The 14,862-nt window shown below is 35.1% G+C and overlaps 1 protein-coding gene across 1 annotated transcript in view; it reads left to right on the top strand.

Moving 5' to 3' along the window:
- Positions 1 to 14,862, top strand: part of ctnnd2a (catenin (cadherin-associated protein), delta 2a) — a 452,260-nt gene that overhangs the window by 403,392 nt on the left and 34,006 nt on the right. Inside the window, exons 15-17 of the mRNA XM_073830570.1 lie at positions 7,257 to 7,393; positions 9,108 to 9,253; positions 13,283 to 13,517. Of these exons, the coding sequence (XP_073686671.1) occupies positions 7,257 to 7,393; positions 9,108 to 9,253; positions 13,283 to 13,517 (518 nt within the window). The remainder of the gene's footprint in view (positions 1 to 7,256; positions 7,394 to 9,107; positions 9,254 to 13,282; positions 13,518 to 14,862) is intronic.

Below are 14,862 nucleotides of genomic sequence, written 5' to 3'. Positions count from 1 at the left end.
CTTGTTCTGCCGCTGGTTTCAGGCCCCCCTCTCTGCTCCCCAAACAACTGGTTTGCATTTGCCACCTGGAGTCCGCCTAGATTTGCACATCATCCGAAATCATTTTATATTATGCAGATTGTATTGTCTTCATTATACATCGCCATGGAAATGCGCTTCCTGTCTTTGTAGATTTAGCATGTTTCTCAGTAGATTATGCAGAAATAGCTTGCATATGGTACTTGTGATCCACAAATACATTGATGTTTTTATCAGATTGCAGAGTCCATATAGAGTACATTTAGACTCTAAATTGATTCGTATTGACAAGTGTGTGCAGTAAACACAGTCTGTGACTGGCAGCTATTCTTACACTTTGTTTTTAGACAGTTCAACATGGCCATCCATCAAAAGCTTTTGAGTGCCATAAGCAATAAAATCACGCAAGATCCCTCTTTTTGAAACTTCTCCCACACTCTTGCTTTCATCCATGATTTTGTACATGTTTGATCACTGAATCTATATTTGGACTCGATTTACATTTAGCTCAGGGATGGAAAATGGGCACATGAGACGCATGTAAATAGCCAATTCAATCCTGCCGTTTGATCACGTATTAAAATAAAGATTGATTGTTTGTATAAATGAATTTAACAGCCTAGGTTCAAAGCATCAGCCTATATTCTAGAGCTTAGATACAGGTAGGCTTTTTTCATTTTGATGCATTTAAATTAATTTTGGTTTTATGTGTACTTTTAAACCTCATTGACATTTACAGACCCCACAGTACAGTACAAATGTAATCTCTGTTTCTGCTTTGACCTTTTCTCTGTTATAATTATTTTTCTTGCTTTTTTTGTCGCTCTTCCTCTCTCCAGGATTGAGGTTGATGACATTAATGCTAAGGAGAGGTGGGATAGAGAAGCACTTCAGGCTGGTGTTAATCATAACTTGATCTTCTTGAGAGAGAGAAGGTTTTTTTTCAATCTTGTTATTAAGATTAATTTTAAATTAAATATGTATTTTATATTATTACTTATACATATTTATGAGAATATACAGTTGAAGTCAAATCTGCAAAATGTTAAGTATTTTACTAAAATGAGAGGGATCATACAAAATGCATGTTATTTTTTATTCAGTTCTGACCTGAAAAAGATATTTCACATAAAAGACGTTTACATATAGTCCACAAGAGAAAATAATAGTTGAATTTCTAAAAAAAAAGACCCTGACCCCTGGGTTTTTTTAGTGGTAGCTGTTCATAAGTCCCTTGTTTGTCCTGAACAGTTCATCTTTTCATTCTGAAGACAACTAAGGGACTCATATGCAACTATTACAGAAGGTTCAAACGCTCACTGATGCTCCAGTAGGAAAAAACTATGCATTAAGAGCCAGGGGTGTAAACTTTTGAACAGAATGAAGATGTTTATTTTGCCTAAATATTATTGTTTTCATTTAGTACTGCCCTTCAGAAGCTACAGGAGATACTTACATGTTACCCCTGATTTCCCCTGATCTTCAAATCTTCAAATTCAAAATGTTTTCACACCCCAGCTCTTAATGCATTGGTGGGGACCTATGACTCCACCCCTCTACCCCTCTACCCCTGACAGGGATCATATTTATACTTTTACATTTAGCTGTTAAATCTGCTGTTAGTTTTAAGTCCGTATTCACAGACTATAACCTGCCCTGCTATAATGAATGTGCCTCAAAGCGTTAAAAAAAACCCACTAGCATTAACGTTAACTGTTGTCGTTACTTTGATGGACTTTGATGGATTCACTAGCGAACCTGAAGTGACTTACACTTTCCTTTGAAAAAACGCTCCATATGTCTAGCTTCTTTTTTTTTTTTTTTTTGCTACCGCCATCCTCACATGTATGTCACCCAACACACCTTCTTGCACGGGAAAAAAAATCCACTGCATTTGGTGCTGCTTGTATCTGAACGCAGCCATAGCCTCTCACATGATAGCTGGGAAAGCCACAGCCAATCAAAATGTTCATATGTGTTTTGGGGGTGGGAGGACTCAAGGAGAGAATGTGATTTCCCTTTCTGCATAGGTTAATGTTGACAGCGCAATTTTTTTTTTAAGTGGATTAAATTATTGGTGGGGACATTTCAATGGTCGGAGGATATTAGTGGGGAAACATCCCCTCCGTCCACCCTAAATCTACGCCCCTGGTTTCAACCTTCTGTAATAGTTGCATACAAGTCCCTCAGTTGTCCTCAGTGTGAAAAGATGGATCCCAAAATCATACAGACATTGTTGAAAAGGGTTCAAATATACAAAAATGCTGAAAAACCCCGAAGAATTTTTGGGACCTGAAGGATTTTTCTGAAGAACTGTGGGCAGTTTAACTGTTCAGGACAAACAAAGGACTCAAAAACAACTATCACTAAACAAAACAAAACAAAAAAACACAGCTGTGGATCATTCAGGTAAAAACACAGTATTAAGAATCAAGTGTACGTAAACTTTTGAACTTATTTTCTCTTGTGGACTATATGTAAACATCTTTTATGTACAATATTTTATTCAGGTCTGTACTAAAAAAAGTAACATGCATTTGTTTGATTCCTTTTATTTTGGTAAAATAATTAACAGTTTGCAGATTCTTCAAGGTGTATGTAAACTTTTGACCTCAACTGTACTTGTTTAGGCACACACGCAGTATAGTAAAATAGATAACGTCTGCTTCAACATTTTTGGAAATATGAACTCCAGGGTGTCAGCAACCATTTAGTGCTGATACTCGTTTAATATTGCTTATATAATTTCTACGTTTCTTATTTTATTTTTTTTATTTTTTTTGTGATTATTAAATCTGTGTTTATTTTTTAAAGGTGCCATAGAATGCATTGATACAATATTTTAAATTTTTCTCTGATATCTATATAGAAGGCATATGGCATAGGAAAGGGCAAAAATTCTCCAGAAACGGTTTTACAGGTCCATTTACAACCCTAGGATTTGTCCCTAGAATGAAATTACCTGATCTGTTATTACCTTATTTGGAAAATTCATGAATATTAATGATGAGCTCTGCTCTGAGTGGCTGTTTCACAGAGCGGCTCATTGCAGTAGTTCGCACATGTAGGAAAAAATTTACTTAATCACAGAGCTTGAGCTGCTGTTAATATGCGGTTTATTGAAACTGCCGCTTTGAATGAACGATCATTTTACTTTCACTTTTGTGATCGCATGTGCTCTGTGTAATGTTATACTGCAGCAGCAGTACTTACCACATAAGTTTAGATGCTTGTTAGTGATGCTCAGGATCTGTAAATCATTGACCATCGTCCGTGCAATAATCTCTCTGGCTCTCCGTTTATGTGATAATTGAAATCTAATGTACTGCAATGTAACAGGCTACTGCTAGCATTAAGCTAACCGTGTCCCTTCAGTGGCTTGCCTTATTTTATTAAATCACCTTATTTGTTTTCCTTGCCTTTCTGAGTAAGTTCCAGACACCAGCCATCCTGCACTTAACATCTACTGCACAACCAGGAACATAACATTTATTCCTGTGATCTGCCATTTTCGCTATTGTCCTTGCTTTGTTTTTTTTGTTTTTTTCACAATAGCCTAGCTACAGAACTTCTGAAGATTCGGCTATGCAAATGTTGGGGGTGTAACCATTAACGATCGCGACTATTTTGAATAGTCATTGTTATGTTAGGATTAGCCTATTTTTCAGTGGTCTTTTGCAGCAGATTTATATAAAGAGGAAACAATGGTGTTTGAGACTCACAGTATATCATGTCCATGTACAGAACTTCAACTATGCCAAGGTAAATACAGTTTTCCATTCTATGGCACCTCTAATATAGTATACAATTTAAAGGATAACTATTGCCAAAATGCAACCTGGTCTGTTTTTTTACTGTAAACGAGACAAACATATATCTAAAAGCATAATTACGACAAACAAGCCGTTTTTTAGATTGACCGTGATTTAGTTTTGTGGTCAATGGCCGGTGAATGGGAATACTAGGGGCATACATTTGAGCGCATCAAAATCGATATTTTTACAACACTAAGAAGGCTCGACACACCATGAAACTTTGCTCGAAGTATCGCCTGGGTCTCTACACATGAACTCGAGCATTGAGAACATTGTTTGTGTACACAGAGTTTACTAAAAAGAAAGGTTTTGAACAACTCACTTTCACTGTTTGGGTTTCCGCTCGCAGCCGTCTTGCCAGTCAAGAAGTGTCGATCTTCGACTGCGAATGAATGGACTCCATAGGACGAAATATTAGGCTTATATGAGGCTCTTTTTACAACTAGAAGGTTAATATTGTTTTTGCAGCTCATTTGCATTTAAAGAGACGTGCACAAAACACAAAAAGTTTTTGCCTTAAAACACACACTAATCTTTTAGTAAGATTAAAATCCTCTATTATATTTTCTGACCCCATGACCACTATTAATAGCCTGCATTCTCTGTTCACCACATTCACTATCTACACACAAGCATCATTGAGCAATCAATCAAAAATGGTGAACTCAGTTAACCTGCCTTGAAGTTCCTGATGTGAGCAAAATATCCAGATTTGGATTTTTTTCAGTGCAGTTTTTGTTAGTTACGGTGGCTAAAATTTAAATGCAACACACAAAATCTCCCAAGATGCTGTTTGAGGCTTCAGTATGCACAATATCAGGAGCAGCAGGTGTGAATGAACCCTGGAGTATTAGATGAGCAACAGAGTAGTGTAATTTGTAATCAGAATGGCTCTCAGAACTTTTAGGTGGCAAAACTTCTCTAGGCGTATTGGTATGGGCATGTGGACCATGATGAGACACGTTCTTCAGAGGACTAGCAGACAAAGCTCGGTGGATTTGTTGGAAATGTTTGAAGTTGTGCTGTATCTTTGAGAACCAGCTTTACTGGGCTTGTTTCAAAGGTCCGACATTTCAGTTGATGGAGAGGGATTTGAAAAGTTCTGATCCATCATTGAAAGTTTCATCCCGGATTTGATGACTGAAAGACTCATATTTGCCGCCCACCTGCACAAAGGATGAGAAAAGAGGGGATGTGCTCGACGGACTGGCCTTTGGAGAAATAACTAAGTGTGTGTGCAGCTGTGACCAATCGCCTTCCTCTCTCTTGCTTCAATTTGCAGCCAATCTTCCCATCTCTCACCCACTCCCTCATGCATCCATTTGGTCATTTTTCCATCTTCCCTTTCTTTATCTGTTTTCTCTCTCTTTCATTAGGAGATTGGCAGAGGTGTCTCGAAGCAAAAGAGCTGCTTTATAATAATGATGCTCGAAAATCGGCACTTTATCTATCTCTCTATCTGTCCCGGCCGCCTCTCCACAAGGTGGCTCTGTTTGAAATTGCATCCATAGGTCTTCAGAAGATGCTTTTGCTTTTAATCCAATACGACAGACATCAAAGACAGTAATAGAGAGCGATATAGCGCTCGAAAGCCACGCTGCCGGACGTTCTCCTTTCAAATGGTCTCCACGGTGGCTGATTTCCAATTTAATTTGCTCCCTAACCTTTAAGAATAATTTTGTTTTAAGTTCTGTCTTCGAATGCTTTGTTGTTTGTACTTCTCTTTTATGTCCAAGTCGGCTATTTTCTGCCATTGGGGTTTTGAACCTGCTGTTAGCTTCGTTAAAAAACCCTCTTTGGATCCATTTAAATGTTATTGCAGGATAAAGGCTCACAGAGATGCTGCCCAAAGCCTTTCACCACTGTGTGACATTTTAAACCAAGCCGAGAACCCTCAGGCCTTCATGGAACATTTTACCAACTCTCTTTGAACTCTGACTGAGAATATTAATGCTCTTCATTTTTATTCTGATCCACTTTAATGTGGAAGTATATAATGCCATTCTAGTCGTTATATGCCTAGTCATTGACCACTACATGTTCTTCACAGAGAAACTGTATTCTTCCCAGAGAATAAATGATAAACCGTTCTTTTTGTAGGCTGATTGATTGATTGATTGATTGATTGATCGATTTTTAATATTATTCTTACTACACTACTAGTCAAAAGTTTTTTAGTCTCTTCAGCTCAACCTTAAATTTTTTAATCCAAAAAATCCAGCAAAATCAGTAATATTGTAAATTATTTTTACACTTTAAAATTACTGCTTTCTATTTGAATATATTTCAAAATTAAATATATTTCTGTGATTAAAGTAAAATTTTCATCATCATTACTCCAGTCTTCAGTGTCACATGATCCATGATCCAAATCATTCAACAGTTGAGTAAGTTTCTTGGAAAATAAAATTTAAGAAATTTAAAAGTAATACTTTTATTTAGCAAGGATGCTTTAAATTGATCAAAAGTGATGATAAAGACATTTAGAATGTCTATAAAATCATCAAAGAAACCTGAAAAAATTCACCTCGGCAACATAATAATAATAAATGTTTTTTTTGAGCAGCCAATTAGAATATTAGAATGATTTCTAAAGGATCATGTGACACTGAAGACTGGAGTAATGATGCTAAAGATTCAGTTTTGAAATCACAGGAATAAATTACATTTTAAAATATATTCAAATAGAAAACAGTCATTTTAAAACGTAAAAATATTTCAAAATTGTACTGCTTTTGCTGTACTTTAGATCAAATAAATGCAACCATCATGAGCAAAAGTGACTTCTTTAAAAAACATTTAAAACTGTACTGTTAAAAAACTTTTGACTTGTAGAGTATATTGAAATATATTTAGTCAAATAAATTTCTTTGGGTAAAATCAGATTATTAAAATGATTTCTGATGCATGATGTGACATTGACATCTGGCGTAATGAAGCTGAAAACTCAGCTTTAATTCACAGAAAAAATAATATTATTTTTATTTTTATTAAAACAGAAAACAGTTCATGCATGCAAGCTTAAAATGCAATACTCAGATTCACAATATGTGACCCTTGTGCTGTTATTTCATTCCTTGAACAGATTTTTTAAGGAATCCACTCTTGCAATATAGCATACAAGTCAAAACTTGTATATTGCTTTTTTGTCCTTTCTAGAGCTTGACAGACGTTGTCACTCATTGTACAGAATGAAATTCTTTAAACATTTCTACTTTTGTGTACAGAAAGTGCATACAGGTTTGGAACAACATGAAGGTGAAAAAAATCTGACATTGAACTTTGCCTTTAATGTTCTTTAGTGTATGTCGTCTAACTTAGCCACATAGAATTTAGTGTACATAAAAGCAGCAATAACGAAAGGACACTCTTTCTCTCTTTCTCTCTTTGTAAATGTCTGTGGGTGCGCGTGTATTTCTGGAGCTCATGATGGCCCAGGGCCGTGTAGCTGATTGCCTGTTTTGTGGGAGAATGGGCTTTTATAAGCTGGAGGGTCTGCACTTACCTCTGATTACCACTAAGCCCTCGTATTCCCAAGAGCTCGTAGATGAGGCACTCTAGTGAGTCAAGGTTAGCCTTGAGTCACATACAGTCGCCAGATCTCATCGTCATGTAGCGGAGCTGTCCGGCTGAGTCCATAAAGAGACTCTTCATTTACCACGAGGAGTGTGAATGTGTTACTTAAAGCTCTTTTTACTTCTTCACTGTTGTTTTTCAGGCTCAGGCTGACTTTGAGATCTCTGCACGGATGTTCGGAATTAAACCTGTCCGAATTGCTGTAATTTATGTTCTTGAAAATCAGCAGCTTGTACTGAAGAGTCCTAAGCTTGTGATTACTCGTAATCATGCAATCTTGTGTTTCTTTGTGATCATAACGTCTAAAACCGGACTGGAAATGTCCAGCACTTCACCTGTTTCACCTCTCCATGCCACTCTTCCTCTGTGGGATCCTGTTCATGATGTGTGTCGTCCTAGTTTTAGTCAGATTTGATACTTCAAATCTTTTTTAATGCTTCAAATTCTATGCTGTAACTGTAACTAAAGTGATTTTGGTTTTATTATTGTGTGTATTTTGAATGTTGTTGTTTTTTTATAACTGTCATGTACAGTTGAAGTCAAAAGTTTACATATATGCAAAATAAGAGCGATCATACAAAATGCATGTTAATTTTTAGTTATTTATTTAGTAGTATATTTCACATAAAAGATGTTTCCATATAGTCCACAAGAGAAAATAGTTTTATAAAAATGACCCTATTTAAAAGTTTACATACACTTGATTCTTAATACTTTATTGTTACCTGAATGATCCACAGCTTTGTGTTTTTTTGTGTTTTGTTATAGTTGTTTATGAGTCCTTTGTTTGTCCTAAGAGTTAAACTGCCCACTGTACTTCAGAAAAATCCTTCAGGTTTCACAAACTCATTGGTTTTTCAGCATATTTGTGTATTTAAACCTTTTCCAACAATGACTGTATGATTTTGAGATACATCTTTTTACACTGAGGACAACTGAGAGACTCATATGCAGTTATTACAGAAGGTTCAAATGCTCACTGATGCTCCAGAAGGAAAAGCGATGCATTAAGAGTCAGGGGTGAAAACTTTTGAACAGAATGAAGAATGTGCATTTTCCTCATTTTGCCTAAATATCTCTTTTTTCATTTAGTCCTGACCTTTAGAAGCTACAGAACATACTTATTTTTTTCTCAGAAGACAAAATAAGTTAATCAAATTCAAAAAGTTTTTAATGCGTTGTTTTTCTTTTTGAAGTATCAGTGAACATTTGAACCGTCTGTAATAGTTGCATATGAGCCTCTCAGTTGTCCTCAGTCATTCAGATCATTCAGTCATTGTTGGAAATGGTTCAAATACACAAAAATGCTGAAAAACTATTTAAATTATAGGACCTGGAGGATTTTTCTGAAGAACATCAGGCAGTTTAACTGTTCAGGACAAACAAGGGACTCATAAACAGCTATTACTAAAAAACACAGTATTAAGAATCAAGTGTATGTAAACTTTTGAATTGGTTCATTTTTATAAATATAGCATGCATTTTGTGTGATCACTTAACATTTGCAGATTCTGCAAGGTGTATGTAAACAAATATATATATTGAAGCACCAGAGCATCAATTTATTTCACTTTAGGTGTAATGAAGAGGCTCATTGTAGAGCTACTGGAGACTGGATGAACATCAAGAGATGATATTACTGATCATTAATTTTTACCAGGCTTTTATTATTCAGTAAATATCATGATTTTCCCACAGTTGGCTGTTCAGAGAAATCTCACATCTCATTGGACTGCCTCCATATTGTCAGCTCACGCAAGACAGACGATTTTGCCTGCGGGTACAAGATAAGGAGACACCAATTAACTGGAAGCTTATTGGTGATAAAACAGAGCCCTTCTGCAGTATGCTTCATGTAGAAAATGATGTCTGTGTTTCTCCTTCGGAGACCATTTGGAATTAGCGGAAAGAATTGAACAGCCTTAGATTAATTTCATTAGCTGTGTGCTTCTGTGATAGAATAATAGGGTGCCAGAAGGAGAAGGACTCTTCTGCATTTCAAAGGTCATAATATTGGAGCGCTTGGATGATTAAAGTGGCAGCAGGAAATCTGGAAAATACTGTTGCGAACTAGTTTCTGGTTCTTCTTGAAATTGGATGGCTACTTCACAGAAATATCTTGTATGCTTGTGTTCGTACACCAGTTTTATCATTGATACAGATGTCCACATAATAGCATTTCATGTTTTGTTTTCATTTAAATGTAAAAATTCTCTGGAGCTGCAAAACAACAAAATGAAAAATGAAGACACTTTTGCTACTGGGCTTGCTTGAAGCTATTTACATTTCTCCAGTGTAGAATTAAATCTGTGCATGGTAGGTGATTCTAGACCTATATTTGTACAAGCAATAAATATATAGTGTAATATTTTGACAAGGCAGTACCAATATTCCTGATGTTGAGATCATATTAATACAAGAACTTCTGCAGTCCCTTCACTGGCCATTTGCCAGTCTGTGGATAAAACTTGTCAGAGCAGCATTGAAAAATCACACACAGTGGGATGCGGCTTTTTATTTCACAACGTGTCTACGTAACTAAATTTATTTATCATCTCACAGTGTGACTTCATGTCTCATAATGTGACTGTATCGTACGTGTGACTTAATATCTAATTTCACGAGTTCGCCTGCCCATCCAGTACTGATGGTTAATGGTAAATTAGGAATTAGGAATGGTGAATGATTAGGCACCTCCCGAACTTACGTCTGGAACTTCATAATGTGACTTCATATCTCACATTGCGACTTTATATTGCATATTGTGACTTTATATCTCATAATTGGGTTTTTTATCTCATTATGTAGCTTTATAACTTATAATGGGACTTTATATAAATTTACATTTATATCTCACAATGTGACCTTACATTTCACACTGCAGCTTAATATCTCATAATGTGGTTTTATATCTCACTGAATCTCACTCAGCTTGACTTTGTATCTCATAATGGGATTTTATATCTCATTATGTGGATTTATATTTCATAATGTGACTTTGTATCTCATAATGTGACTGTATATCCCATTATGTGGCTTTATATCTCATAATGTGACTTTATATCCCATTATTATGTGGCTTTATATCTCATAATGTGACTTTATATCCCATTATGTGGCTTTATATCTCATAATGTGACTTTATATCCCATTATGTGGCTTTATATCTCATAATGTGACTTTATATCTCATTATGTGGCTTTATATCTCACAATGTGACATATATTGTGACATAATATATCTCATTATGTGACTTTATATCTTACAATTTATATTTATATCTCACAATGTGAACTTACATTTCACAGTGTAGCTTAATATCGCGTAATGGGGCTTTATATCTCATAATGTGACTTTATATCTCAAATGTGGCTCCATATCTCACAGTGTGACTTTTTATCTCATAATGTGGCTTTATATCTCATTATGTGACTTTATATCTTACAATATACATGTATATCTGACAATGTGACCTTACATTTCACAGTGTAGTTTAATATTGCATAATGTGGCTTCATATCTCAGACTGTGACTTTATATCTCATAATGTGACTTTATATGTAATAGTGCATCTTAATATCACATAATATGGCTTCATATCTCAGTGTGACTTTATATCTCATAAGGGGGCTCAATATCTCTTTAGGTGGCTTTATATCTCATAATGTGACTATATCTCATAGTGCAGCTTAATATCTCATAATATGGCTTCATATCTCACAATGTGACTTTATATCTCATAATGGGGCTTAATATCTCTTTATGTGGCTTTATATCTCATAATGTGACTTTATATCTCATAATGGGGCTTAATATCTCTTTAGGTGGCTTTATATCTCATAATGGGGCTTAATATCTCTTTAGGTGGCTTTATATCTCATAATGTGACTTATATCTCATAGTGCAGCTTAATATCTCATAATATGGCTTCATATCTCACAATGTAACTTTATTTCTCATAATGGGGCTTAATATCTCTTTAGGTGGCTTTATATCTCATAATGGGGCTTAATATCTCTTTAGGTGGCTTTATATCTCATAATGTGACTTATATCTCATAGTGCAGCTTAACATCTCATAATTTGGCTTCATATCTCACAATGTGACTTTATATCTCATTATGGGGCTTCATATCTCATTATGTGGCTTAATATGTCATAATGTGACTTTATATCTCCTAGTACAGCTTAATATCTTAAATGTGGCTTCATATCTCACACTGTGATTTTATATCTCATAATGGGGCTTTATATCTCACAGTTTGACTTTATATCCCACAATATGATTTTGTTTTAATTTATTAACCTTTAACTCTAACTTTATCTCACATGTCTTGTTTCCTGTCCACTGTGCATGCATATCAGTGCCGTGGTCTCAGGCAGTTGTAATTCCAGAGTAAATTACTGTAGTCCTTCTTTGTATGACATTAAAAGTCTGAGTAAACAAACATTTTTGCCACTTTGATGTGGCTTCTATGTGGACTAAAACCTCTCCAGGCAAATTTAACCATAATATAATTGGCTCATAACGCAGTGAGGGGGTGTCCCGCACACCACTGGGTGACGAAAGAGCACTCAACATCCTGTAGCGATCATTGTGCTTGTGATTGCCTGTTAATATCACTTAGTGTGTTTTTTACGGTACAAATTTGTCTCATGAGTTACCGCCACAAACACATAAACTCAAGAATCATATTGTTTCTCCCACTGGTCAGGTTCTTGACATATATTGTGACATAATATATCTCATTATGTGACTTTATATCTTACAATTTATATTTATATCTCACAATGTGAACTTACATTTCACAGTGTAGCTTAATATCGCGTAATGGGGCTTTATATCTCATAATGTGACTTTATATCTCAAATGTGGCTCCATATCTCACAGTGTGACTTTTTATCTCATAATGTGGCTTTATATCTCATTATGTGACTTTATATCTTACAATATACATGTATATCTGACAATGTGACCTTACATTTCACAGTGTAGTTTAATATTGCATAATGTGGCTTCATATCTCAGACTGTGACTTTATATCTCATAATGTGACTTTATATGTAATAGTGCATCTTAATATCACATAATATGGCTTCATATCTCAGTGTGACTTTATATCTCATAAGGGGGCTCAATATCTTATCAATATCAATATCAGTTGTAATTCCAGAGTAAATTACTGTAGTCCTTCTTTGTATGACATTAAAAGTCTGAGTAAACAAACATTTTTGCCACTTTGATGTGGCTTCTATGTGGACTAAAACCTCTCCAGGCAAATTTAACCATAATATAATTGGCTCATAACGCAGTGAGGGGGTGTCCCGCACACCACTGGGTGACGAAAGAGCACTCAACATCCTGTAGCGATCATTGTGCTTGTGATTGCCTGTTAATATCACTTAGTGTGTTTTTTACGGTACAAATTTGTCTCATGAGTTACCGCCACAAACACATAAACTCAAGAATCATATTGTTTCTCCCACTGGTCAGGTTCTTTTTTTTTCAGTGCTGTTGAGTGTTGCCAAGTCAATTTAAATTACACATCCCCTGCTGTTCTTTTAATGTCAGAGTTTTCTCACTTTCTCATATTTTCTTCGCCTTGTTCAAGTAGCGTGAGTCACAAATCCACGCTGCAATCAGGATAACACCCCCTCCATAGAATTCCAGCGATGCTTAAAGCGACACATCTGACACTCTTGATTTGCTGCAGCTCCTGCGTTATTATACTCTATATTAAGAATAAATTGTAACACAATAGTCATACTGACTACTGACTGTGAAAAATGTCATCCTGACTATCATCATTATTCCAGTGCTAATCACCATATCCTCATATGCTTTTTCTGTCTGTTTTTTCCCTCTTTGTCTAGGTAAGTACGCAATGCGGGACCTGGTGCACAGGCTCCCGGGTGGAAGCAATGCTAGTGGAAGCAGCGGGGGTACGGCAAACAGCACAGCGGGTAAAACCATGTGCGATGACACTGTTACGGCTATATGCTGCGCCCTACACGAGGTCATCACCAAGAACATGGAGAACGCCAAGGCCTTACGAGACGCCGGTGGCATTGAGAAGCTCATCGGTATTGCTAGGAGTAAAGGAGACAAGTAAGTTGTCTTTTTTTTTGATAATAGGCTTGAATCATATCACTAACCACTAAAATGTCCTGAAGTGTGCACTAACTACTAGGTCGTGGCTACGTTTTTTGCTTGTGTTTTCATGGACCCTGAGGCCAACCGGTTATTTTCTTCACCAGAAACTGTCTGCTTTTTTGTGGAGATGTTTTATTTTCCAGCTACACGGTTTTACTTTTATTCCAGCACCTTTTTAAAGAGATGTACTGTATGAGTCAGACCTCAATAAGCATTTATGAGTTTCAAGGCCACATTGTATACAGATGTTCGGCTACATCGCATATACATCTGTAACGCACCTGACATGAGTCGCTTATTCAGTGCTTGCTGAACGATAATGAAAAAAGCAAACTTGGAGGAAGAACACATTCACTTTTGCTTTAGCTTGCACAGTTAAGATATGTTATTTGCTTTGACAAATACTCCCTTAACTTTGATAAATTCCACTGTAGCACAGCCTTGACACTGGCTTGTTAGTTTTGTGAATAGCCAGAAGATGTAGTTGTTTAGGTGAGTTTATTTTATTTTATTTTATTTTATTTTATTTTATTTTATTTTAACACTTTATTTTAGGCTCCAATTCTTACATGCTTATTAGCATGCATATTACTAGCATATTGACTGTTTATTGGTACTTATTACTATTAGGCATATATTAATGCTTTATTCTGCATGACCATATTTTTTTCATAATTAATTGTATTAATAATTAATTAATAATATTTTGACAATAATAAATGTACACGAACATGCAAGAAATTTTGTTGTGGTTCTCCATAGAGTTTCTGGAAAGGTAATATTTCATTCTGAAATAAAATATTATTTCAATAAAATATATGTTTAAATTTGTTGCTTTATAACCCAATAAGGATTATAATTAAAATTAGTTTGCTTATTTATTTTTTATTGTGCCCCATGTATAGATTTTATTTAATTATTTGTATCTTTATTTTATATTATCTTTTTTTTTCATAATAAGCATGCACAAACACAAGGAATGTTTCTTGATAAAATTAAAATTTATTGTTATTTAATATATTTTCTATTTCTTTATTTTTTTATTGTGCCCCTATGTATAGATTTTTTTTTTTTTTTTTTTTTTTTTTTTTATTATGACCATAATTAAAACAAACCATGTTTGTTTGTTTATTTATTTATTTTATTGTTCCCTATGTATAGATTTTATTTTATTTTATTTTGATCATAATATGTGTGCACATACACAAGAAATTTGTTGTGGTTGTCCAAAAAGGTACCGTTTTTTTTTTTTGTTTGTTTGTTTTTTTTTTTGCTTGATAACCTCTCAGCAGGATTATAA

Source organism: Garra rufa, chromosome 24, assembly GCF_049309525.1.
Source record: "Garra rufa chromosome 24, GarRuf1.0, whole genome shotgun sequence".
NCBI lineage: Eukaryota > Metazoa > Chordata > Actinopteri > Cypriniformes > Cyprinidae > Garra > Garra rufa.
Note: the sequence above shows the minus strand (reverse complement) of the source record. Positions and strands in the feature narration are given on the sequence as shown.